Here is a 25639-nt window from a genome sequence, read left to right as displayed (position 1 = left end):
AGCGCCCCTACCTGCACACACTGTGGGTGCTCTACCTGCCACACACCTGCCCGTTTCCCCACGTCCGAAGTCCACTTGTTTTCAAGGGCCAACACAAGTACCACCTCCCTCACCCTGCCTTCCGTGGTCCCCAGCTGGGAGTGGCTGCTCCTGCTCTGAGCCCCACAGTGACCCACACCTCTCTGCGTCCGAGTTCTCTCCCTCTGGGCTCTAAGTTCCTGATGGTCTCGGACTAAGTTTTATTCATCTTTGGGCTTGCACTTGGCATCTACCTGTCGAATGTGTGGGTGAATAAAGGGCTCCCAGGCTGCCTACAGGCGTTCCAGACTTAAGGTGGCTTCTGAAAACTGGTCACATGTTACCCTTTTGCTATGGGGACACAGTTATATGTCTGTTTCCTTTCTGGACTTATTTCTGAGGGTAGAGACATGGCTTCATCTCTGAATCGGATTCCCTCTGCAACACCTGTGGATTCATGCTGCCTAATACAATACTAGATGTAAAGTAAGTACTCATAAAAGATGGGATAGAAGAGTTTAAAATGTACACACAGATGATTTCCTCAGGGCTGCGTGTAGGTAGCTTCAGCCTAGAGAGCTGTGAGCTGTGCTTGTCTCTTGGGAGCTCCAAGTCAAGGCTGCGAGCCAAGGTAGGCAGCCAGCACATTCTTCAAGAGGAAAACACACTGGGGTCTGAGAGAAGTGGCAGCCATGGTTAGGGATCCAAGCTATTAGCTCCAGGAGCAGTGGCGGCCACAAGGGTTAATTCTGCTGTCTCCTTCCCTGTAGCAAAAGCATTTCTTTTTGTCTCTGAAAAATGGTAAACTGATTTAGTGTTGACATGAGATCATTTCCTTGGCAAGTTCTAAGGTACGTTCTGGATGCAGAGGCCAGAATGGGATCAGGAACTTCCCATAGTGCCCAGTTCTGGGGGTTTCACTGCCCAGAAGACGGAAGCCAGATTGCATCAGAGGAGGAGCTGACCTCAGGGGGCGCCCTTTCCTTCCCTTTTCACATTTGCTCTTCCCTGGCCCAGCTGGTCTGTCATCTTCACCAGACAACAAAAAGGTCCAGGCAACCCTTCTCAGGGGTCAGAGGCAGAGCCATGGGCTCCCCAAACAGTGCAGCCCAGCCAAGCTCAGGGGCAGGGCCTTGCCTGTGCTCAATTCATTCATTCCACACACTTCCTGAGCGCCCACTGTGTGCCAGGCAGGCACTGTATCAGAGCTGGGAGCAAACAGTGAGCCCAGGGAATGCCTCCCCTCCCTTTCTGAGTGACAGGGTAGGGAAGCTTTAAAGCTGGACAAGTAAAAAAGCCAACACCTGCAAATTCCCCCTGTGGAGGGCTCTTCTGGGGAGTCCTAGACAGAACTGAATAGATTTTAATAAAATTCTCATAGAACATGAAAATGAGGAGTAGCCTGGGACCCTTCAGTGCTAACCAATGGGAGAGGGCTAGGGGAGGGGCAGGCCACAGAATGGTAATCACAAGTCGAGCTGGTTGCCCACACTGATAGACTGGGCCCTGGTGTGTGGAGGGACAGAGAGGGGGGTATCCCCCAACCAGCCCCACCTTCTAGCTAAGCCCAGAAGAGTTAACCAACTTGATGAGCGGTTTCCTCTAGTAGTTTTGCCAACTGGGAGACAGAAGGCAGGTGTGTGTGTGTGTGTGTGTGCCTGTGTGTGTGTGTGTGTGTAGCTGCTGCGTCTGCCTGCTAGACGGGGAAAGCGGACCAGGAAGGAAGTCTGAGCCCAAGAAGACTCTTGATTCCTGCTCCCCGTACCAGAGCGGCAGTAGCGGACGGTGGTCAGTGGGGTAAGCACCTCAGAACAACGTTCCTGGCCCCAGGAGGGACGAGGTTGGCCAGTCACACCCATTGGTCAATGCCCCACACATCTCCTCCCCATACTTCTTTCTAGGTGTGGGGCTTTCTGAAAGGACTATGATGCTGGCCCTTTCAGAGCTGGAGGTCCAGAGTTCCAGGCAAAGTTCACCAGGCCAGACAGATGCAGCGAGCCATCCTGAACTACCCTGCCAAGGCTCCCGTTCTAGAGAACAGCCTATTCAACTGCTGGCTCTGCTGAAGAGTGCCTCTAGCCTCTGAAGGGCTCACCCTCCACCACGTGTTCTACTTTGCAGGGAGAGATGGGGAGAGAATCAGGTTCTGGTCTCAAACTGGAAAACAGAACCTCCTTCCTCCTGCCAGCCCGTCATCCACATCCCTAAACAGGAAGAAAGGAACTTATCATTGACTGGAGGTCAGAAATCAGCTGATGCTAATCAAGAAATATCAGAGACTTCTTTGGGAGGTGAAAACACGGGTGGATGCTCTTCTTCTCAAGTGGGGAGCCCCTGCTGCACTTCACTTTCAGGCTGAAGGCCTCACTTCTGACCCAGGTCCCTGTAATCTGCCCTTCCTGCTCATCCAGCCTCAGTCTCAACACGCGCTGACAGGCCACGAACAAGAGCCCACTAGTGAGTGGCGGTGCAGACTGTAATGTTTTTGAACTTGGTGCCCTTGCAGCTGCTGTCCCCTCCGCCAGGAATGCCTGCCCCCTGCCCCCATCCCACTTTGCCTGACGTTTTCCTACTTATCCTTGAAGACTCAGCTCAGGGTCACCTCCTCCAGAAGTCTTCCCCGAGCCCCACAGTTGGAAGCTGGCCCCCCCTCCTCTGTGGCCCCGAGGTCCTTATCGTGTGAAGCAATTACCTGCTGGGTGCCTGCCTCCCTGTCTAGACTTCCAGTTCCTTGGGGAAGGACCAAGGCCTATCTGTCTTTGCAACCCCAGTGGCTGATGCATGGAAGACAGTCAGTAAACGGCCATGAGATCGCGGCAGAGGGGCCGCCTCAGACAAGGACTTCCGCCTGGGGCTGGCCAGCTCTGTCCTCTTCAGTGAGGCTTGGAGTTGTGTCGGGCTGCTGCAGCCGCTACCTCTACACCAAGGGGTTTCCACCCAACAGATGTAGGAGGTGGCCTGGGCCACAGACCAAGAAGGGACTTAACTGCAAAAAGTGTCAGTTCCTGGCAGCGACAGGGATAGTGCCCTGCTGGGGGGCTGCAATTTGGAAAGCTGTTCCCTGGAGGTGACACAGGCAGATTAGTTACTCCTTGCCTGATAAACACCTGTCCTCTCTTATGGTCTCTCTTGAGCAAATGGCTTAACACAGACCTAGGAAATGTGGGTCTGTTTGGAGGCTGCCTTGTCTGGAGCCTGGAGCAGCCAGGGGCTGGGGTAGGGGGTAAGGACAGTGACTGAGCGAGAACAGCCTATTTAACACAGCTGCCAACACACTCCGAAGGGGCTCAAGCGCTACCGCTGGGAAGTGCTAATTGGTTCTTAGCAGTGTGAGGCCGGCGCAGAGCCAGGGCGGAGCTGGCTGAGCCACACCTGCAATAGGTGAGCGGAAGGGGCTGACTGCGCGCCAGACTGCAGTCAAAATGGCCACGAAGGGGTTTCCCTGGTGGTGCAGTGATTGAGAGTACGCCTGCCGATGCAGGGGACATGGGTTCGTGCCCCGGTCCGGGAGGATCCCACATGCCGCGAAGCAGCTGGGCCCATGGGCCATGGCCACTGAGCCTGCGCTCCGCAACGGGAGAGGCCACAGCAGTGACAGGCCCGTGTACCGCAATAAAAAAAAAAAAAAGGCCATGAAGCACGGGTGTGTGAGGGCCTCACCTGTGGCAGTCCCGACTCTGCCAGGCTGGCGGCAGGGGGAGACAAGCTACCCTGTGGGGTGGTCCTGGAAGCCCGAGGCCTGGGGTGCGTGTCTCTGAAAAGAGAGCTCACAGCAGGGAGTCTCCTCTATCTAGGTGACTCTGTGCTCGCTCTCCGGAAGAACACCCTGGGTCCTCCAAGTTTTAGAGGATAAGGAGGTCAGGGTCCTCGGTGGGACTGAGCAAAGCTGTGAGAGCAGCTTGGCTTGCCGGAGCAGTGACCCAGATCAGGGGAATGACCTTCCTGCCCGAGGAGGCGCCACCACATGAGGGGCACTCACCCTGACGGCAGTGGTGCTCGCCCTGCACCAGCTGTCCGTGTGGAGGGGCCGGGAGCCTCAGGGAGGGGTGAGAATGGTCCCAGCCCCCACCCCACGCCACTCTCCCGGTCTCACTTCCCCTCTAGCGTTACACGGCTCCTACCTTCACCAGGACCCGAAGCTGCTGTCCCCGGCTCCTGGACCTCCCTCTCTGTCTGTGTCTCGGCATTCTGCAGCTGAAGGGCCAGAGTCTGGGTGCCCTGAGATGTCACTGAGGTGGTGGGGTTCCGGGGCTGCAGCCCAATTGCATTCATCAGGCCCATGTCTCTGTCTGTCCTCCATGTGGTTCTGCTGGTGCTACGGAGAGAAAGGCAGGGCAGAGTCGGGCAGGGCTGGGGACAGCACATCACACACAGCTCCGTGTGCTCCATGCCAATCCCCAGGGCATAGCCTGGACCAGGGCCTGCAGGCTGAGAGGCCCGCTCCCGCAGCTGCCTCCCGATGGCAGTGAACTCGCCTGTGTGCTCCTCCAGATCACTCCACACCCCGGGACAATGAAAGGAGGCGGCAGACCCGTCCAGGTTTACAAACCCAGCTGGTCCAGTCACTCAAACGAGGGCCTTTCTGGGGAGGTAGAGATGGCTGATCTTAAAAGACGCTTCCTTAGATTCAGGAAGCCACTAGCTGAGCTCCACGGGACAAAGGGTGAGCAGCCGAAGAGGGCCCTTTCTCTCTTTAGCTTTTCCTTCCTTCTAACTATATGCTGACAAGATTCCAGTTTAAACTCTTGGAACTTCCACTGAATGTCCACTTTGGAGGAAAAGCACCAGGACTCCTGTGAAGCTGCTCTGGGATCCTCCTTCGGGGTCTTCTGAAAATAGACTCTTAAAAGCAGGGAGGGCCAGCTGCCAATGAGTAGGGCCCAGGCCCCAAGCTATACACCCCCTTCCTTGGGCACTTCCTAGGCACTGACCCTCAGGACAGCTCGAGCTGGCAGCAGAGGGAGCCCAGGACTTTCAAGACAGTCACCAGCCGCTCCTATTTGTAGCTGCTTCCTCCAGCTGTGCCCTGTACTTCCTCTAGGAAGCAGTGATTGCTTTGGCTTTATCATCAACCCAGGACTTTCTCTCAAAATGTTCTAGTCTTCGTTAATGCATTAAGTGATGAGAGGATCAGTACCAGGTTCCTACTCTCTCACTGGCCCCTGGGGAGGGTCTGTTCCTGGGCTGCAGCTCTGGGCAGCTTGGACCCTGAGGCCTGGGTCACGTGGGAGACTGCCCACAAGCAATCTCCTAGGGAGGGCATCCCTCTCCAGTGTCCACTCCTCTCTCCTCACCGCAGCTCGCCCAGACACCACACCAGAATGAGAGGGCTAGACGGTGTCCTAGCTCGTCTTAAATCAAGGCTCTGAGGGAAGAGGTTCTGTTCTCTTTCTTAGCCATGAAACACTCTTCTCGAACGAAATCACGTGCAAAAGCTCAATGCGTGAAGCAGATCAAAGAGGAGCTGCTCTGGTTGAGGACGGGCAGCTACAGAGCCCTGGAGCACAGTCTGAGGGCACTGCTCCAGAGCCCACTGGTTGCAGAAGGGAGGGCGGGCCTCCTCTTTCAAAAACTCACCCAGGCCTCTCACTACTTCGGCCGCTGGAGTGAACAGTGAAGACAGTCTCATTCAGCTGGTCCCAGTAGTACTCAACACCAGAGTTTAAGGCCCTGAAAATCAGTTGGGAAGGAGAAAAGGTGGAAGACATTAGATAGGGAATGGCCAGAACTCCTTGCAATTCCCTCCTTCCTCTCTCCTGGGGCTGGGCCGAGGCCAGGACCAAAGATATTCCTGCATCAGGATACTCAGTGTAGAGAAGACCAGACGAATCTCCAACAGCCCCAAAGCCTGGAGTGGTGGCTTTAGCCTCTTCCATCCCCCAGAGCCTAACTGGCTCCTCTTTGGGGCTAAGGATGAGCTAAAAAATAGCCATGCCAGTCATAGGCAGTGAGTTCTGCGTGTTCTTCAGACATATGAGAAAGGAGCTAAGATGGCCCTGGAGACACCAGGTGCCATGGACAGCCCTATCTAAAGGGCGTGCTTAGTGCTCAGAAACAGAGAGTGTAGGCTCTCACCATTGGGTCTTCCCTACAGCCATGGGGTCAGGAGAAAGGAAAATGAGGGCACCTTGACATATTTACTTTGCCTGGAGCTCAGAAGTCTAAGCAGGAAAAAGCTCCCACTGAGCCAGAGAGGCCCACATCTCTTTCTATTCTGGCCCTAGAGGCTCCTTTGCCAGGTAGAGGCTGGACAAGCAACTGGGAGAGCTGAAGATGACCCGGGAGGGCTCACAAACTTCCCCTGGGGGAGGGAGGAGAGAAACTCCAGCAGCGATGGGCTGGACTGCTGACAGCAGAGAGAAGAGCTTCTATCCATCAAGTTCTCTGGGCTGCCAACCTTTTCCTGGTTCCTTCTTTCCCTGCAATGGAGTATCAAGCAGTTTCTTCCAACCCCATGCAGGCAAAACTGCCAGAAGGGAAGCAGTGGCCTCTTATCTTTCTATACTGATGTGCCATCTCAGGCAGCAAGCCTGGCTGCCAGTGGTGGGTCCCAAAATGCAAGACAGCTACCTAGCACCAATCACATGGTTGAGGGTGGGGTGCCACTGATGGTGGTGAAGGAAGAGGGATATGAGTTGGGAAAGAGGTGTCTTTGAGCCCTTTGATGAGAACTCCAGTGTCTATGTAGAGACTGTAGGAGATACTCAAAAAAGCTAGCTCCGCTCCTAAGAGGGACAGGGCATGCATATGTGCTTGAAGAGCTCTGCTATAGACTGAATCCCCCCCAAACTCACATGTTGAAACCCTACCCCCAAAGTGACTGTATCTGGAGATAGGGTCTTTAGAAGGTCATTAAGGTTAAATGAGGTCATAAGACTGGGACCCTAACCCAAAAGGACTCTGGCCTTATAAGGAGAGAGAGAGATCTTATTCTCTTCCTCCATCATGTGAGGACACAGTGAGAAGGTGGCTGTCTGCAAGCCAGGAAAGGAGTCCTCCCCAGAACTCAACCATGCCAGCACCTGATCTCAGAATTCTAGCTTCCAGATGGTAGAAAATAAATTTCTGGTGATTAAGCCACCCCGTCTTGAGCTGACTAAGAAAAGCTCCAACGGAAGCCAGTTTTTTAACCTAGAGGCTGAGGTCACCTTCCTTTAACGACAGAACTTCTTCAATAAAGAGCAAACAAATGAAAGTCAGTGGGTTGTGAGGATCAGCCAGGAAAAGATGAGTTGGGGGGGGTGATGTAAGGTGATTCCTTCCTAAATGCGAGGATTGGACAGGGCAGGGGCCTGATGGGGCCTGCACGGTGAGCAAGTGCATGTCAGGAGGCTGTGCTACCTCAGGTGAAAGGAAACGGGCCTAGGCACTGGGACCCCAAATCCATCACTAGACGGGCACTAAGATCCTGGGGATTAGGCTTTACCTGTGGGAAAGAGCCACAGCCAAACAAAAGTACTCTTCCTCTCCCTGTTCTGGACTAAGCCCCTCCCAGCTCCTCTTAGAGGGCAGATGTGGTGTGATCTTCAGACGAGCCCTCTGAAAGAACATCAATAAAGAATTAAAGTTCAGGGTAACAACACCTGCGGTCAGGTGGCTGCCTCTCACGGCAGCCCGGGGGCCAGGACTGAGGTCAGCACTCTGAGCCGGGACACCTCAACCCGAATCTCCACCACTCCCATAGCCGCACAGGAGGTGGCGGGCCATGTTTCCTGGATCTCAGCGAGCTGCTGTTTCTCCTCGAGACCACAGGGAGCTGAGTCACCAGACACTCAGCTATTTTTGTGAGGGTTGTCTGAGAACAACAGGGCATTGGAGAGCAAAGGTGAGAGAAGACCTTACGTGAGGGAAGAGGCAAATGACCAGAAACAAAAGCAGAGGCCCCCAGAAAACAAAGCCACCACTGCAATTTTTGATGAGCAAATCTTGGCTGCATGAGGCTCCACATGAAGCCAGCTGCCAGGGAGTCTCTGATTTACAAACTTGTCAAGATTTACTGACAGGTGGCAATACCACGTGGGTCGCCGCCAAATCCTTCGTCTGTAATTCCTGCTACCCAGGGATGGTTAGTGACAACAAACTGCTCACACCAAACCTATACCAAACCATGTATTGCGTGACCAGGCACCTTCCTTCCCATCTCAGAGAAAAGGCCACCTGAAGGCACACTCTCTGAGCTGCGACTGCCAGCATGATGCTGATGGTCAAAGAGTTCCTCAAACACTTTCCATCTGGTAGCATGTGCCATCGGCTCCAGGCTATGAACTCTGGCCATTTACTGAGGATATCAACTGCCAAAGAGAACAGGAGTGATGGAGGCTATCAACATGCTGTTCCATTCTCCCCCCCGACCCCAATACTCTCTGCTCCCCACTGAGAGGTCCAATTCCAGCCATGATTTGTTCTACCTTCTATGGTCAGACCAGCTTCGACTACGACAAGCTCATGGATCTGGTTGAAATTCCAGGCACTGTACCAAGGAAGAGAGTTGAAGATACCCTCTCTGGCTACTGAAACTCTGAGTGTTCAATATTCAGTGTTGCTTATTTCCATCTGTAAGCTAAAGAACAGTCCCAACCCTCTCCTTCCTCCTTGGACCTCAGGGAGGATGAATGAGTCACCACTGTTTGCTCTAGGTTCTCTTCCTGGAAGCTAGACAAACACACAGAGGGGTGAAGAAGAATGGGAAAGGCCAGTCAGGGTCAGCCTTCCTGGCTTCCTTCAACAGCCTCTGTGAGCTGTGCTTCTGGGCTTGGTTCAGTGACTCTTCACAGCTGGGGACCCCTGGGGCTCCCTGAACACAGCTAAGAGCCAGCCTGGCTTCCTCGGTGGTGAAAACGCTCTCACACAGAACTGCCCTCCTCGGCAGTGAAAGCGCCGAGTCCTAACCTCTGGACCGCCAGGGAATTCCCCCCAGCCTACTTTTCTTCTGACATGAGTCTCTGAATTCTGTCTTCTGAGCTGACTCTCAGAGGTCTTCCCAGCACCTCCCCACCCCACCATTTGTAGGGCTGATCTATGAGACGGAAGTGAGCAAGCAGCCCCTCACATCAATCTGGCACTTCATACCCACCCTGGTTACTGATGGGGGGGGGGGTTGGCTGGGCTGGCAGACAGCCAGAGGCACAGGAGCAGCTTGGGAGGGGTGGTGGGTCGGACAGCAAAGCAAAGGAGAAAGGAGCATCTCACTGCTGGGAGGTGGGGTGGGGATCAGGCTATCAGCCACTGAAATGGCTCTGTATATGGGTGGAAGGGCCAGTGGTCCGTCTCCTCACCTGTCCTAAGAATTTCTGTGCCTGGAGAGATGGAGTGTTTCCTTAGGCTTTTTTTCTACTGTCAAGTGGGGTTTTAATACCTTCAAGAGATGCCCAAGGAGCTTGTTACCTCTGTCTCTGTGCTTGGAGAGAGTGCCAAGGCTGAGACAATGGAGGAGAAATCAAGAACAGGATTGAAAGCACAAAATGTGGTAAAGCTGCCTGTGCCTGAGACAAAGGCAGACAACCACCTGTTTTGGAGGGAGGGCTATAATCCTGGCCCAGCTGGCTGGCTCGCTGGCTCATGTGCCCTTGGGAATGGGTGTGCCAGGGAGCTGTGTCACACAGGGCCAGGCAGCAGGCAACAACCCTGAGCTTCTACTTCCCTATTTATTTGTTCTCCTCGTTCGAGGCCGGAGATCACTCAGAGACTGTTAAAAAAGATGTACATGTTCTCACTTATCCTCTCTCATTTCTCACTGCATCAGTCACCTGACCCACTTAAATGCCTCAACATGATCTAGAGCTGCATTCTTCACCTGAGGTCTTAAAAGAGTTACAAAATTATATGTGTGTTCTTGCGGTATATTCTTCTGTGGAAGAGAGTATGTTGCTTTCGTCGGAATTCTAAAGGGGTTTTTGATTGAAAAAAGGTTAAGAATCAGCTACAGGAAAGAGCTCTGGATCGGAAAATTAGAAAGGCTCATTTTGTCACTGATCTGCTGGGAGACCTCGGGTGAGTCTTAACTTACTTACCTGAATATTGTTCATAGTATTTCCTGCCTAAAGTACAGAAATGAAGGTGATTGAGAACTGGAGAAGCTTTGGACAACTTGGGACAAAGTCAAGTCCATCTTAATTTTATATGGTACCCTTAAATACTGGGCTTAAGGTATGGGGCATTTACCCACACAACCCAAGAAATCAGAAGAAACAGGAACACCAAAAAGGCAGGCTCAACTAGCTCTCTCTGAGTCCAACACAACTTGGTCTGTGATGGGGTGCTGTTCGCTGTGTCAAACATTAGTGTTATCTTTTTATTTTTCTTTTTTTTTTTGCGGTACGCGGGCCTCTCACTGTTGTGGCCTCTCCCGCTGCGGAGCACAGGCTCCGGATGCGCAGGCTCAGCGGCCATGGCTCACGGGCTTAGCCGCTCCGCGGCATGTGGGATCTTCCCGGACCGGGGCACGAACCCGTGTCCCCTGCAGCGGCAGGCAGACTCTCAACCACTGCGCCACCAGGGAAGCCCATTAGTGCTATCTTGTCATGGAAAAGACTTGAGTTGCTGGTGGGTAAGAGAACCCCCCAGGCAGCTCAAGATGGCTCCAGCTTGCTGAGACAGTGGATGCTGAAGATGACATATGGGGAGAAAAGAGAGGCCAAAGCCAGCTTCATGTCTGGCTGAGATGTCTGTGAGTCACACCAAGTATGTAGGCTGGGGTTGTAGACATAAAAGCTTTGTGGGGCCACGACAAATTCGGAGCAGAGACACTGCCTCTGTAAGAGCAGATCGCTTTTGCAAGAGAAGGGGCTGGGAGTCTGGTTGGGACAAAGGTTAGTAGCTGGAGCCAGGGACAAGACAACAATGCTAAGGAAGGCTGTCTTGGAGAATCAGGGAAAGAAAGGCCTGTAACTACAGTGTTGGTAAGAGTGAAATTATAATCCAGAATTCTTTTCCAGTTTTGGGAAAGATGCCTATTAGAGTCCTCTTATGAATTTCTAAGAAAAGAGGAAGAGGTAAGATAATGTGCTTTGGGGAAAAAGAAATCGTTCAGGGAAGACTGATCCTGAGACTACGGACAGGCTGGAGGGAGGGCAGAAACGGACAGATCCAGCACCTGGGTTAACAGTGGCACAGTCGTGAAAGAGGCAGGCTGTGTTCTGGAGAGGCACCAGGAGCTAGTGAAAGGGGCTCTGTGGACGGGAGTCTGAGGAGAGTGTGGCTGGCAGAACCAAGCAGTCTCCCAGCTCCAAGAGCAGCTTGACTAGGTCAGGCGGAGACAGCAGCTTCCCTTTGGAAGGGGCTCCGAAAACTCTAGGTGGAATAAAAGAGCTGTCATCAGAACCAGGTTTTCTTTCTCCTGGGCCACCGACCTAGCTCAGCTGACAAGGGCTCAATCACCAGTCACCTACCAGGCCACAAGAACTGACCCAAATACACACTTTAGGAAAAATCACCAAGGGCCCTATCAAAAGGCAACATGGACACTCCCAGCAGCCAAAGACCCTACCAGACCAGCCACACCGTGTGTGTTCTGTGATCTGCAGGCCACCCTTGGAGAAGACTCTGCACCAAGTGAAGGACAACATTAGGACGGCCTGGAAGCAGAAGTGGCATTTAGTCGGCTGGAAGCCCGCAGTAACCCACGCAGCAATCAGCCTGATCTGCACTGAAGTACAGAGTTTCACTCTCCCCACCTGGCTGGGTCTGGAAATTGATGACAGACCTGGCTGATTCCCAGGGTCTTGAGTGAAAGGATGCCTGAACAGACCTCTCTCCTCCAAAAAGCCAGAGGAAGGGGAGAAGCGGGTTTCATCAGGACTTAAGACAGATATGCTTTGGTTCCCTGTCGCCTCCTACCCCCTACTTCAATCAAGACCAGTTAATTATCATTTTTATTCTAAACTAAGCTTTTCAATCTGCCTTCACTATTATGAGCCAGAACCCCAAGCAGAAAGGAAAACAGGCAGGACACAGACAGAGCCAGGCTGTCAGAGATCCGTAGCTTGACAAATTAGGGCTTTAATATTTCCAATTTTGTTTCTTAGGTTAATGTCTATGGCATTTACACAAACCTGAGACCACCTGTTGAATTTTTCAAAAAGGGTTTAGAGGGCTTCCCTGGTGGCGCAGTGGTTGGGAGTCCGCCTGCCGATGCAGGGGACACGGATTCATGCCCCGGTCCGGGAGGATCCCACATGCCGTGGAGCGGCTGGGCCCGTGAGCCATGGCCGCTGAGCCTGCGCGTCAGGAGCCTGTGCTCCACAGCGGGAGAGACCACAACAGTGAGAGGCCCGCGTACCGCAAGAATAAAAAAAAGGGTTTAGAAAAGAATCTTTGATATCTATGCTTTTGCCTGCAGGGAGACTTTACTATCACTAGGAAACCAGAGAAGGAGGGAAAACAAAGAAAAAAAATACTGCCTTAGATTTAAAAACACCTAATAACTATACCAGTCTTTTGAAGATTTTTGGAATGGAGAGCTAACTTTACCATCCCCTAGGTTAAAAGGACACTTTAAGGAGTGATGCCGAGAATGAGTCAGGCTCTAGCAGGATTCGAATTTCCCATCTAGAAGACCCCACCTCGGCGGGGGTGGGGGTGGTGGTGGTGTGATGAATTGGGACATTGGGACTGACATATATACACTAATATGTATAAAACGGATAACTAATAAGCACCTGCTGTATAAAAATATAAATAAAATTCAAAAATTAAAAAAAAAAAAGACCCCACCTCACTTGCCAGATCCACAGGCGAATGCTGACGACTCCAGTCCTCAGCCTGGATGACCCCGAGTCCCCACCCTGCCAGCCCCTTGAGCCACTCACTCTGGTCGGCAGATCACCAGGTCTCCTTTGTTGGTACCATAGGCCAGGCCGAGCCCTGGTTCGGGCAGCCACCGGGCAGAATTGATGCTGACATGTCTCCGCTGGTCAGCAGGCATGGGATAAAGGACGTTGAAAACTCTCTGGGTGAGGGAAAAAGAGGGAAGAAAAGGGAACGGGAGGAGAAACAGTCTGTTACCAAGAATAACACAATCCAAGGGGAACAAAGTCCCTCCTATAGCCTAAAGCAAGTTAACCACAGGGAAGAAAAGAGATGGTTGGACTGGGAATGGGATGACTCTTAACATGTATCTGAGAACTTGGGGAAGCACAGGGGAGGGTGGGGCCCTCTTACTTCAGGTGAGGGCTAAGGACTGTCAGGAAATACCAGGGGCATACTTGGACCCTTCTGCATGAAGCTTCGCTATGCTCTCCTCACAGCCTTTAACATTTCTCACTTCATCGCTTTTAAGGTAACCCCCTGGAAAGCCCCATGCAGAGCCTAGCACACCAGGAAGGACTGCCCCAAACTTTCCTCTGACCAGACAAACCAGTGAGAGCCAAGCTCCACTGGTAGTCCTGTTACCATGGAAATCACAGCACTCTCACTGTAATGGGGAACTGAAGGTGATAGGGGGGCGGGAGGGGGTGATAACATCAAAGAACATTCTTAATTCATCTAATTAAAAGCAATGTTAAAACTGCTATTGTTAAGGAAACCTAAAAGGTGCGATAAGATGTAGGAAGCAGGGCAGGGGGGAATCCTGAACACACAGGTATAAGATTTCTTTCTAGCTTTTATAAATCACCATTAAACAGATCAGTTCCATTTTTCAAAGGGAGTCTCCTTTCATTAGTCTACATCTTTCCAAAGCTACTATTTTCTCAGGGGGCAGCTTAGCTTGTCTCAGGTTGGGCTGAAGGTGCTATCTGGCTACTGATCTACACAATGTTCCAGAATCGACTTTAGTCAGAGACAGGGGCAGGGCAGTGGAAGAATGAAGGGCATAATTTAAGAGTCAGAAAGATCTGGGTTTGAGTCCTGGCGTCACTGCGTCACAACTTCTCTGGATCTCAGTTTAAAAAGAGCACCAACACTCAAATAATAGGGGAGAGTAAAAGAAATGATGTATATAAAATGCCTGACGTGGTGCAAGCTCATAAATGGTAACTCTTGTTAGTATTACCATGAACCCGCATCTGGGGCTTAAAGAAAAAACAAAAAACAAACAAGAAAAACACGTCATCAGGCCCTAGGAAAAGGACGTGAGGCTGAGAATCTATAGACTGGAGTTTTAGTCAATACAATGTTTTCTCTTTTAGCCTCTTCAGGTTTTTATAAAATAAGGATGAACTTCAACTGTCTTTACCTGTCCCTAAGGGTTGATGGAAGGGAAAAAAAATGAGAGAACAAATGAGAGCGTGATTTAGAAAGTAATATTAAAAAATGAATTTAGGGCAGTATAATAATTATTATTTTTCTGATTATCCTGATGAGAGACCCCGCTCCCCCAAAAAGGTAAATATTGAGCTAAGGGTCCACGCCATTTACAGAAATCAAGTGATAAGAAGTCCTGCATTTGGGAACTTGTTCATGTGCCTTGGGTAGCATCTGAAAGGCCTTTACCAGGACAGCCTCTGGACTAGAGAGGACAGCAGCACGTGTGCTCGATGTAATGACACACACAGAGAATCCTGTTATAAAAATTCCCCGGCTTTGTGGTGCTGAGAAATGTGCCTGGGCAGCTTACAGCACACTGCTGGAACGGCCCTGTTATGGTCCTGAGGTCGAATGGGTCTGTTACAAATATGGAACTGGCTCTGGTTTGAGGCATAAGACAGACTGCCCCATGGCTGCTGCTGCCTTAAGAACCTCCTGCCTCCTATGCCCTCCCCATCTGACTCAACTCCAAATTTAAGAATTAACCAGGGCTCCTTAAATCTTTGGTCTGAGGAGACTACTGAAAAAGAGCCCAATGAAGTTTATGAATTTCTAAACTAGTCATCCAGAACATGCTTGCCTGACCTTTGGATAATCCCTTCCTTACACGTACATACCTGGCAGGAGCCTGGAATGAATTCATGGCTACTCCTCTCCATCGGCCTCACTACTGGCTGACTGTCCACAGAGATGGCAATGCCAGTCTTTTTCCCTTTGCACCTAATCAACTCTTTTCCTTCAGGTCAGGGGATGGGTGTGGTGCCTTCATCCTTTCTCACAGAGGTTTTCACTTTTCCAGAAGATAATCAATGGTTTCTGTCCAACCTATCGGCTATATGGTTAAATATGACTTGATATACAAATCAAAAGGACAAAGTGGCTGTGATCAGACAACTGTGGCTGGGATCACTTAATCTGTTAAATTTTTCTTCTCCCAAAGGTCAGATAATATAAGCTGGGGATACACCCAGAGTTCAGAAGGGATGTGTGTTAATTTCAGTGGGTTGGATGAAGGGAGCCTTATTTTTCGCCTGTGGCAGTTCTAATGGGCTTCACAAGAGTCTCCCTTAAAATCACAATGATTCATTATTGCAGGTAATGGGCCAGAGGGCCAGAGAAAGTGGTCTTGCAAGAAGGGAGACAATGCAGTTAGTAAATCAAATGCTTTGAGGTTGTGCTGAGTGCTTTGACCATGGTCTCACAAGAACAAGGACTCTTTTCTAGAAATGTTCCAGACCAGGAAAGAAGCAAACAAGCCTCTCACACGTCACAAATTTACCTTTTATAGTCTGTTGCTGCAGAGGGATTAACAAGCAAATACTATCACTTTGCTTCTAAGTACAGGAACTTGCTCTGGGGACAAAACCATCAAGAAGCCAGTATGATGGGTGACCCAGCTTAGGTGAGACAAGGTCAGAGCGACTGGAGAGAAGTAATTAAAGGCTGAGACCCCTAGACCTTGCTGCACAGATATTCACAACCTCCATGGCTATAGGAGTCATGGGGTATCGATTTGTCCTCTGACTCTGGCAGCTCCCCACCCTGCCCAAGTCCTTAAACAGTGTTGAAAGGGCAGCTCCCAAGAGCCCATCTCCTCCAGTGTTTGGGTACTAGGCTAAATCCTGCTTTGTGGCAGGAAGCCAGAAAGTGCCACGTGAAGATCAGTAGCCTCCAGAATTCCTGATACGCACTTGCTTACTTATCACACTCTAATGTGGGGGTGAGAAGGAAGGGGATGACAAGGAGATGACACAGAGGATGCAGGATGGGTAGGATCACTGATTTATAGGTTCTGAGAGGTCATCTGATCCAATGTTCCTATTTCACACATACCTGGAATGAAAGGACCCTAGAGGAATGAGAATCTGGCCCATTTGGAAAAACACCCAGAGGTGTAGTTTCCATTCCTTTCTCTGGCCGCAGTTTAACAGCTCTGAAAGTACCTCACGGACAGGAACTACCCCTCACAATTAGCCCTAGAGACAAGAGAATACTGGGCAACAAGCTCCCCAGTGCTGACAGATGGCTATAGCTCTGGCTACTCCCAAACCATTTATGGTTTCGGCCAACAGTCTTTCCAACCCAGTGACTGGGTGATCTGTGAGTCTCCTCCCAGATTTCAATGGGGGCTGGCTCCATAAACCCGAAGTTCATCAGCACTGACAAGAACGAAGATCCGAGACAGTAAAGGAAGCTCTGGTCTTTATTTTAAGGCACTCCAAATATATCTCCAGTAAAACCTTCCTTAACTCTAGTCAGGTGCCCAGAAGCTCCCTGTCAGATGTTAAGGACAAAGCCGGGGACCTGCCAAAAAATGCCTCCCCGTCTCTGACAAAAGTGACACCTTATGAAGCTACACCACCAAGTTCCATTATACTGGAGGAGGATTATCAGGTTCTGGGGCCCCTTTGTGGGGCTGGATACAAAACCTGGCTGCGGATTCATGTTTGCAGAGGCCTGGTTTCAACCTGTCTCCGGGGCAGCTATTCCCTGGTAGACGACAAATGCTGACAGAAACCCCCCTCCCCAGGCAGGCTGTTCTCATTTCTGTATAACATCTGTGAAGGGAATTGGGATCAACGAGCTAGAAGGAACAAATTCTTTAGAGTCAGTGCAGTCTCAGCATGTCAATAGGGAATGAGTCAGGTCACCAAGATCTTTACAGTTCTAAGGAGTGGGAGAAGATAATTTCTCTACTTCAGGGGTCCAAGACAATCTCTTGTACCTCTTGGCTCTATCCCTCGAAGTCTCTAATAGGAAGTAGGAACAAAAGAAAACAGTTCCCAGATCAAAACTAAAAGGGTCTTGTTTCTTGTTCAAAGATAGACAGGAAAAGAACGAGAGGTAGCCAGGGGAACTCAGTAGGAAAACTTCTTCTCCATCTTTTTAAAATTGAGAGGAAAAATGTATTGCTGCCCTCAACAAGATGCTTTCTTTTCTACCACATGTCAATAAAGCTCACACCATTAGTCCAAGTAGCAAACTGCATTGCTCAGATCAGCCCAAATAAGCTAAAAGAAAAAAACTTTTCGGTTTTCTTGTTTACATTTGGGAATCTCATTATCCTTAAAGCTGGAAACTTGCCACTGTGGCAAGAGGTCAAGTGCGGTCGGCAGATCCCCCTTGTTTTAACCAAGACAACGAAAGCTGGTTGAAGGAAGAGGACAACTGGAAACTGAGGCCAGAAGGACCATGAGAGAAGTCGCAAGCCAAAGGGGCTTTGAGGAAGAAAGGAACTGTGAGGAGGAGAAATGCCTTCTGGGTCGTGATGAGAATCAAGGGAGGCTTTAAGCTTTTAGAGAGGGTTACTAGAGGAGAATTAACTCTCTGGAAAGAGGAAAAAAATCAGTGGAAAGCAGATGCTAAGAGACAGCTGACCTTTCCATTGGAAATGGATGGCTACACATCTTGTCGCAGGCTGAGAAATGCACACATCCCAAAACAGGCGGGCGGAGGGATACTACGGTCATCCTTTTTTTCTTTTGGGTTGATTTGCTTAGATTCATCAGTTACTGGAGTTTCTTCATCCCTAGGAAAATGTGATTGTTTTTCAGAACCTTTAATTTCTTTTACTGTCTCTAAGCCTTCTTTATATTCTACTTTGGAGTTTAGAACTCATAGAATGTTGATTTTAAAGTGGTTATTTAAAAACAAAAATCGGAATACCAAGTCAGTTTACTTTCGAGACTCTTTGTTCAGTTGAAGCAGGAACAAATCTGCCTAGAACACTCTTGTTTAAACCAAAGCTCCCCCAGCAGAAGAGCAAACAGCTCCTTTTCTTATCTCTTGGGAACTTGTTGCCCTCCTCTGTTCCTGATAACCTGATGCCTTGTAGTTATTTCCAGCCAATCTCCTGTGATTTGTTGAGACCTACAGACTTTGTCTTATTCACCTGTTCCCCTCAAAGAGATCCCAAGGACAGTCAGAGAACAGGAATTTTATTTTTCAATTGGCCTGATGCTTTCCAAAGTCCATCTCTGGCCATTAGGATTGAAGCGCAGAGATTACTTCAGTTGAGGGATCTACTTCTGTGCTAAATCAAATACCAAGGCACTCAATGCTCCTGGAACTCCCAGAAGTTAAAATAATTGCTTCCTCCTGTGCCCACACCTCTGTGCACAGCACAAGTTCTTGACCTTCCTCAGTTTTCTAAATCTCAAAGGAAATGGCCAAATGAGTAGTTGTTCTAGATATTCAGCTCAGATAAGGGAGTCTTTCAATATATTCACACATTTTACTTGATCCATATTTTTTTGAAAGAAGAAAACTCAGGATGGGAGTTACAATAAAATACTTTCAGCTTCTACAAATGCAGAAGTTGGTTCTCCTACCAATTCTTTTTTTTAAAAATAAATTTATTTATTTTTGGCTGTGTTGGGTCTTCGTTGCTGTGCACGGGCTTTCTCTAGGTGCAGTGAGTGAGGGCTACTCTTCGTTGCAGTGCGCAGGCTTCTCATTGCAGTGGCTTCTCTCATTGTGGAGCGTGGGCTCTAGGTGCGCAGGCTTCAGTAGTTGTGGCACACAGGCTCAGCAGTTGTGGCTCACGGGCTCTAGAGCACAGGCTCAGCAGTTGTGGCACAAGGGCTTAGTTGCTCTGCGGCATGTGGGATCTTCCCGGACCAGGGATGGAACCTGTGTCACCTGCACTGGCAGGCGGATTCTCAACTACTGTGCCACCAAGGAAGCCCCTCCTACCAATTCTTAAAAAACAAAATGTTTTGCCTTTCACTTCTGAAACAGCCACTGGGAATCTCTCACCATTTCTCAGTGCTGTGACTGGAACCCTGAGAAACTCACTGATACTGGGCAGAACTGGGGTCATGAGCAAGACACTCTCTATTTTCATAAGAATTACATCTAATACTTATGTTTAATTACCATTTCCTGAGGCACGTGCTAGGCACACTGATGGTGCTGGTGAGTAGGGGTGTGTGTTCATGTATGTGTAGGGAATACACAGCACACAAGATTTCAAAGCGACACATTCCCAGAACAAATGCTGAGTGCCTCCTGTGTGCCAAGCACAGTGAAGGCTGGGGATACAGCAGTGAAAAGATCCGTTAAGAAGCCAGGTGTCCAGCATGTATGCACCAGGAGAGCAAGGACCAGATCCATTCTGTTCATTGTATTCCCAGACCTAGCGAAGTACCTGGCCCAGGGTAGGGGCACAGTAAAATTTTGCTGAGTGAAAAGAATAAAATGCAGCATAGATTGTGCTCTACTAAGAAGCCATGGAGGAGAGAAAGCATCAAAGTTGGAGGAATCTGTCATGGAAAAATTCGCCTAAATTAATGGCTTTGATTGTAGCTCTAATGTTATTTTAAATTTTTTATTTTGCCCCCTCCCTTCTCTGACAAATTGCATCAGAGACACCCCTGACTTCTCTCATACCTCCTCCCCCTTTCCTACAACATGGTGAAGAAAGAAACTTTTTGAGGATAGATGCTTTGTACCACATCTCAGAAGTCAACTTTAAGATAATTGCAGCGGGAGCAGCTTTTAATCAACTGACAAGCAGCTTTAAGAAAATTAATGAGGACAAAATCTTAGGAAGGAGTAAATCATTTCTGACAACAAAGCTGTCTTTTATCCCAATCTCCCCTTGAAGAAATAGTACCCTTCTAGGATACAAAAATAAAATATCTTTATTTTTGGTTTTTGCCACTCCCAAGCCCAGATAAGATTAAGAAGAAGCTCAGTTCCCTTAGATTGCTGGAGAATACTCTGGCTTGAACTAGAGTTCCAGGTCACTTTTTTTTTTTTTTTTTTTTAATTTTTTTGGGCTGCATTGGGTCTTCACTGTTGCACGCAGGCTTTTCTCTAGTTGCGGCAAGCAGGGGCTACTCCTCATTGTGGTGAGCGGGCTTCTCATTGCAGTGGCTTTTCTTGTTGTGGAGCATGGGCTCTAGGCGCGTGGGCTTCAGTAGCTGTACCACACGGGCTCAGTAGTTTTGGCTCGTGGGCTCTAGAGTGCAGGCTCAGAAGTTGTAGCAGGTGGGCTCAGTGGTTGTGGCTCGCAGGCTCTAGAGCACAGCCTCAGTAGTTGTGGCGCACGGGCTTAGCTGCTCCACAGCATGTGGGATCTTCCTGGACCAGGGCTCGAACCGGTGTCCCCTGCATTGGCAGATGGATTCTTAACCACTGCGCCACCAGGAAAGCCCTCTAGGTCACTTTTGAAAACCAAACTTTTAGAATCTAGGGAAGTACTGATGACTGGATTTGATCACAGGCTAAATTCAGGGCAAGGAGTAAGCCACAGTAAAGATTGTATGTTGAAGAATGGAGCTAGGACGAGCCAAAAGAGCCTATGCATGTTAGTTACATAATGCTGGTCAGTGCTGACAGTGCTGGCTACCCATCCCGACCCAGGGTCTAAGCTACAATTTAGTTATGACTAATTTGAGTACTCTGGACACCAAGCCTTTTCTGTGGTTCATTTTAATGAACTTATAATAATAATAATCAGTCATCACTAGGCTGTTCTCTGAAGATGGCTATGAAATGGTATGAAATAAAGAAAGCCAACTAATGTTTCTTTATAACCAGGGTGACACTAAGATATCCATTAATGGGTACCACGGCGACATCTTCCTTCCAAGGATAACAGTGAGTTGAATGTTGGAAAAAGGAACTCAAGAACTACACCGTCAGATGGGGAAGGTCCTGGAGAGAAAGATAAAGATATTTCTTCTCACTTTTTAAGCCTAAGAATCTCTGTATTCTATAGCACGAAGGCAAACAGGAATGGGATCACAGTTAAGAGCCTGAACAAAGTCAACTGTGGGCAGGTAAGAGTTTTAATTAGAATTGGGAAAAAGGCCCCACAGCATTACTCTTTAAAGTACCACCACTAGGATGCTAGCATGATCCAGAAATGCTAAGGGCAGGAGGTACTCATCAATTTCTCAACTTCCTGAAAGTATATGAAAGATCTGGTTAAAGGAGCCAAAGAAATAAACCAGATGAGGTTCCAGAGACAAGGTGAGAGCAAAAAAGAAAACAACAAAGCTATACTGATAGGTGAGGTCTAACTGGGATCCGCATGCAGTTGAGGACTGGTTCTCAATCTTGACTCAGCATGCAGACTCAACTGGAGGGCTTGGTAAAACAAAGATGGCTGGGCCCTACCCTCAGAGCTTCTGATTCAGCAGGCCTGGGACAGGGCTGAGAAGCTGCATTTCTATTAAGTTCCCTGATGATGCTGACTTAGTCCCAGGGAATACACATTGAGAACTACTGGCCAGTTAAGATATGAGTAGGTTGTAGGTCTAAAAAAAATCTGTTTCCTTTTCCAGCTGCCTAGGACCTATTGAGAATGAGGGGGATGCATATCTTTAGAGCTGGAGCTCTAGAGGGAGAAGGTATACAAGGGGACTGTCCACTACTGAAGAGCAGAGCTCTCAGGGTCAAGAAGGCATTGGGGGAGGCGGGAGAGAAGAGAGGAAGAGGGGGGAGAAGAGGGGGGAGAGAGAGGGGTGGAGGGAGGGAGGGGCGGGCTTTCTTTCCAACACCCCCTCCAAACTAACAATCTGTCTGGGTATTAGTTGCTCAACCCTTGAATACAGTTTCACCACATAGCCACAAAGAAAAAGCTTTCAATAAAATTGACCCTTAAGTATTGATGTTTGAGGCTTGGCCTTAAAGAGCACAATGCTGTCTCATGGAGAAAGGAGAGCTAAACTGCTTTCTGTCCTAGGGCTTCTTCTCCCACCCAAGCCCCTTGTCCATCACTTCTGCCCAAACTGCCCCAGCACTGCCTCCCCACCTACACCCACACCTTGACCGCTGACGTTTGCCCCCATTCCTAGGTAAAACAGCACTTATTACAAACTGCAGGCATAGTTTGCTATATGACTATTTCTGGTTTCATTAGTAATTTTGTATTTTTGTTATTATGCTTTCACTTGGTTACAACCAAAGTTATTACATTGTGCAAGTTGCCATAATTTTAGAAAATTAATTGCAGTTTTCTGCTACAATATTGTGCCTTGTTCCAATTAGAAAATGAAAGCAGTGAGAGAACTCAGGCAGTTTAGTGTTTTGAGAATTCAGCAAAACTTCAGCTCAACAATCTTTAAATGCCTAACTTAAAAACCAAACAGAAATTAACAAAAAGTCCTACTGGCTCAAGTATGAGGGAGTCAGATGGCACATAAGACCCTGAGGCAGAGATAGTAGCATACTCATCCTGGAAGAGCCTCGAATCGACAGACAGAAGGGGGAGATCAAATATGTGCCTAGTCTTATTTTTCCTGATTTGCCAATGATACTAAAATTGGGAAGACTAAGCCTAGCCTTGGTAAGCAGAGAAGGGAAATATCCGAGGACCCTAGATCCTAGAAACGAGGATAATAATTAAACTCAACATGGGGAAGAAAGTAGTTCAGCACATAGAGATATTCAAGGGAGAACCCTGTAAAGCAACAACAGCTGAGAAAAATGGGAGGTGAAGCACACTGACAGCCAAAAAGCTAAGAGTTTTTATAGGAGATAGAACGCAAACACCACTGTGCCTGCAACAAAATTAGCAAAGGATCAAAGCATCACACATAAAACCACGATAAGAAGTAAACCTGAGACTGTATCTCTGCCTCTGCTGAAGAGGCTGAGGGCAGAAACCTAAAATGAAGAAAGCAGTCATTAAGAACAGCAGTTCTCAAACTCAAGTGCGTATCAGAATCATCTGAAAAGCTTGTTTTTCGTGTGTGTGTGTGTGGTACGCAGGCCTCTCACTGTTGTGGCCTCTCCCATTGCGGAGCACAGGCTCCAGACGTGCAGGCTCAGCGGCCATGGCTCATGGGCCCAGCCACTCCACGGCATGTGGGATCTTCCTGGACCAGGGCACGAACCCATGTCCCCTGCATTGGCAGGCAGACTTTCGACCACTGCGCCACCAGGGAAGCCCTGGAAAGCTTGTTTTACAAATACAAATACCCGGTCCCCTTCCTGCCCAATTCTTATTCCGATTTTGGTCTGAAGTGGAGTCTGTATTTTAACAAGAACCCCATGCATTCTAATGCAGGTTGTCCAAGGAGCACAGTTTGAGAAGCACTGATCCAGAGATCTGAAGAACTGCTTAGAATAAGCATGCCAAGGCGAAGAGCAATTAGCAATTCATTTTTACAAGAGTTTTCATATGGGATTGTGTAAGAGATCATCTCTTGGGGAGAGATGGTCACTTAGTGGGAATTGAAGTAAGTTGGTGCTCTGGAGGATGTTCTCCTGGGAACGTCTGCTGGCCCAACAATTTCACCTCTCTGAACGTTCCCACAGTGAATTCCAAGAGGTAACACCACAGAGAAGGGGGATTCTGGGTAGAAAAGCTCTAGGACAGGCCCAGTACCCACAACTTCCTTCAAGGACAGAGCTTGACATTACAGATGGAGACAGCCACCCATACTTACCTGTGCAAAGAGGGAGATGCTCTACTGTCCCATTAAACCCTCGCTCCCTGTTCTCAGACAAAAATGCACTTCTTGCCTTAAACGGTGGTACAGCACAGCTATCCAAAAAAGCTGGTGTCTTCCCTTCCACCAGTGACTGAATTCAGGGACATGTGCTGAGTGCTTTGGTGCCTTTGGACGTAAGGGGCAACCAAGACCTGGAAAACCAGAAATCTTTCTGTAGCACGGGGGTTTAAAGTCAGACTGGGTGGACACAGGGTGAGCAAAACCTTGTTGAGAAGCCCGGATCCTGCCTCTTGTGTGAGAGAAATGCTTCCCAAATGAGAGCTTTCTAGTTACTTCAGCTCCCTCTCCTAAGTGGCGGACGGGGTCTATTGAGAATCAAAAAACCCCTGCTGGTGGGCCTCCCTGGTGGCGCAGTCGTTGAGAGTCCGCCTGCCGATGCAGGGGATACGGGTTCGTGCCCCGGTCTGGGAGGATCCCATATGCCGCGGAGCGGCTGGGCCCGTGAGCCATGGCCGCTGGGCCTGCGCATCCGGAGCCTGTGCTCCGCAACGGGAGAGGCCACAACAGTGAGAGGCCCACATACCGCAAAAAAAGAAACAAAACAAAACAAAACAAAAAAAACCCTGCTGGGAATGCTGAGAAGTAGCTCTTGTTCTGAGGCATGCAGTAGCTGGCTAGGTGCCTTGAGCCCCTACATCTCCACAGCAGACTTCTCCAACTGCATTCCCTGAGCTGCCGGCCCCATTTGTGACAGAATCTTGGCTTCCGCCCTGGAGCTGTTTGCCTTTAGCCAGATGTTTCTGGCTACTTATAGAGAAGAGGAACCTTGCTAGGATGGAGGACTGGCAAGCTGTGCCCAAAAGTGAGCAGGAGCCCTCGTTTCCAGAAGAGGCTGGAGATGTCCATTAGTGTTGCTGAAATCAGATCCTGTCTCTTAATGATTAGAAACAATTATTCCACAATTAGGTAGGAAGGGTTAGAAGAACAGCAAGGACCAAGATTCTAGGTGGTAAAAAGCAGACACCAGGTACTTTTACCATCCAAATCTGCCTAAGATAAGAATATTTAAACTAAAATTCACCTTCCATCCTCATGTATCTAGGTAAGAAAATAGGATCGATGAACTTCCCACAAAGTCCTCTCCCAGTCACTCAATGTCAAATATTTCTAGTCACATGGATTCAAGAATCAGAACTTTCCTGTCATTGTGACGTCAAGAGCAGAGAATGGAATGCCTTGTTTCTACCCTTTCAGAGACATGACGGGACACGATGTCACCTATCAATGGTTCTGCTAGTTACCACCTAGAAACAATAAGGATGCTTTTCTTGAGATTCTCTTTCATTTATTCAGCTTCTCCTAAATGAGAGGTTTCTTATTGGTATTTGGAGTTCATACAGATGAAACAGACATGGTCCTACTCTCAAGGAGCTCATGGGCCAAGAGAGGAGAATGATGTGGAAATAAATAACTGCAGTTTGGTGTGATGAGTGTTAACACAGAGAGTGTACTAGGTACAGGGGTGGCACAGGAGGGAGTGATCAATTCTGTTTAGGAAGGTTCCATAGAAGGGGAAGAGCTTGCAGGCAGTTGGGTTTCAGGGAGAAAAGGGCACTCCAGGTAAAAGCACCCTGGCAAGAGAGAGCCTTACTAATTCAGGGGGCTTGGAAAGTGGCTCAGTAGAGTTGGATAGAAGGTCCTTGTAGGAGACAGGAGGGAGAAGAGGCTGGAGACACCACACCTGGCCACCCACTTTCTATTGCTTTGTATATAATGGGTCCTATCTTTAGGGTTTTTTTCTTTAAAACAAATGCTTCATATTCCAGGCTGAATTCAACAAGCATCTACATGTGTGGCACTAAATGAGGGACCCCGGGGGATATGCCCCTAAGGAGCTTACACTGAACCTAATTGAGTGGATTAAACATACACACCACACTGCTAAAGAAAACACAAAACAACACATA

General features: G+C 49.0%; 1 protein-coding gene across 15 annotated transcripts in view; it reads right to left on the bottom strand.

Moving 5' to 3' along the window:
- AMBRA1 (autophagy and beclin 1 regulator 1) overlaps positions 1-25639 on the bottom strand; it is a 178277-nt gene that overhangs the window by 4842 nt on the left and 147796 nt on the right. For all 15 annotated transcript variants that reach the window (XM_082627250.1, XM_082627255.1, XM_082627256.1 and 12 more), the window contains 3 exons: positions 12825-12964; positions 5596-5688; positions 4140-4333 (listed from right to left, as the gene is read on the bottom strand). In XM_082627250.1, coding sequence (XP_082483376.1) covers positions 4140-4333; positions 5596-5688; positions 12825-12964 — 427 coding nt within the window. The remainder of the gene's footprint in view (positions 1-4139; positions 4334-5595; positions 5689-12824; positions 12965-25639) is intronic.

The sequence above is a fragment of the Mesoplodon mirus genome (genome assembly GCF_964341445.2).
Source record: "Mesoplodon mirus genome assembly, chromosome: 7".
NCBI lineage: Eukaryota > Metazoa > Chordata > Mammalia > Artiodactyla > Ziphiidae > Mesoplodon > Mesoplodon mirus.
Note: the sequence above shows the minus strand (reverse complement) of the source record. Positions and strands in the feature narration are given on the sequence as shown.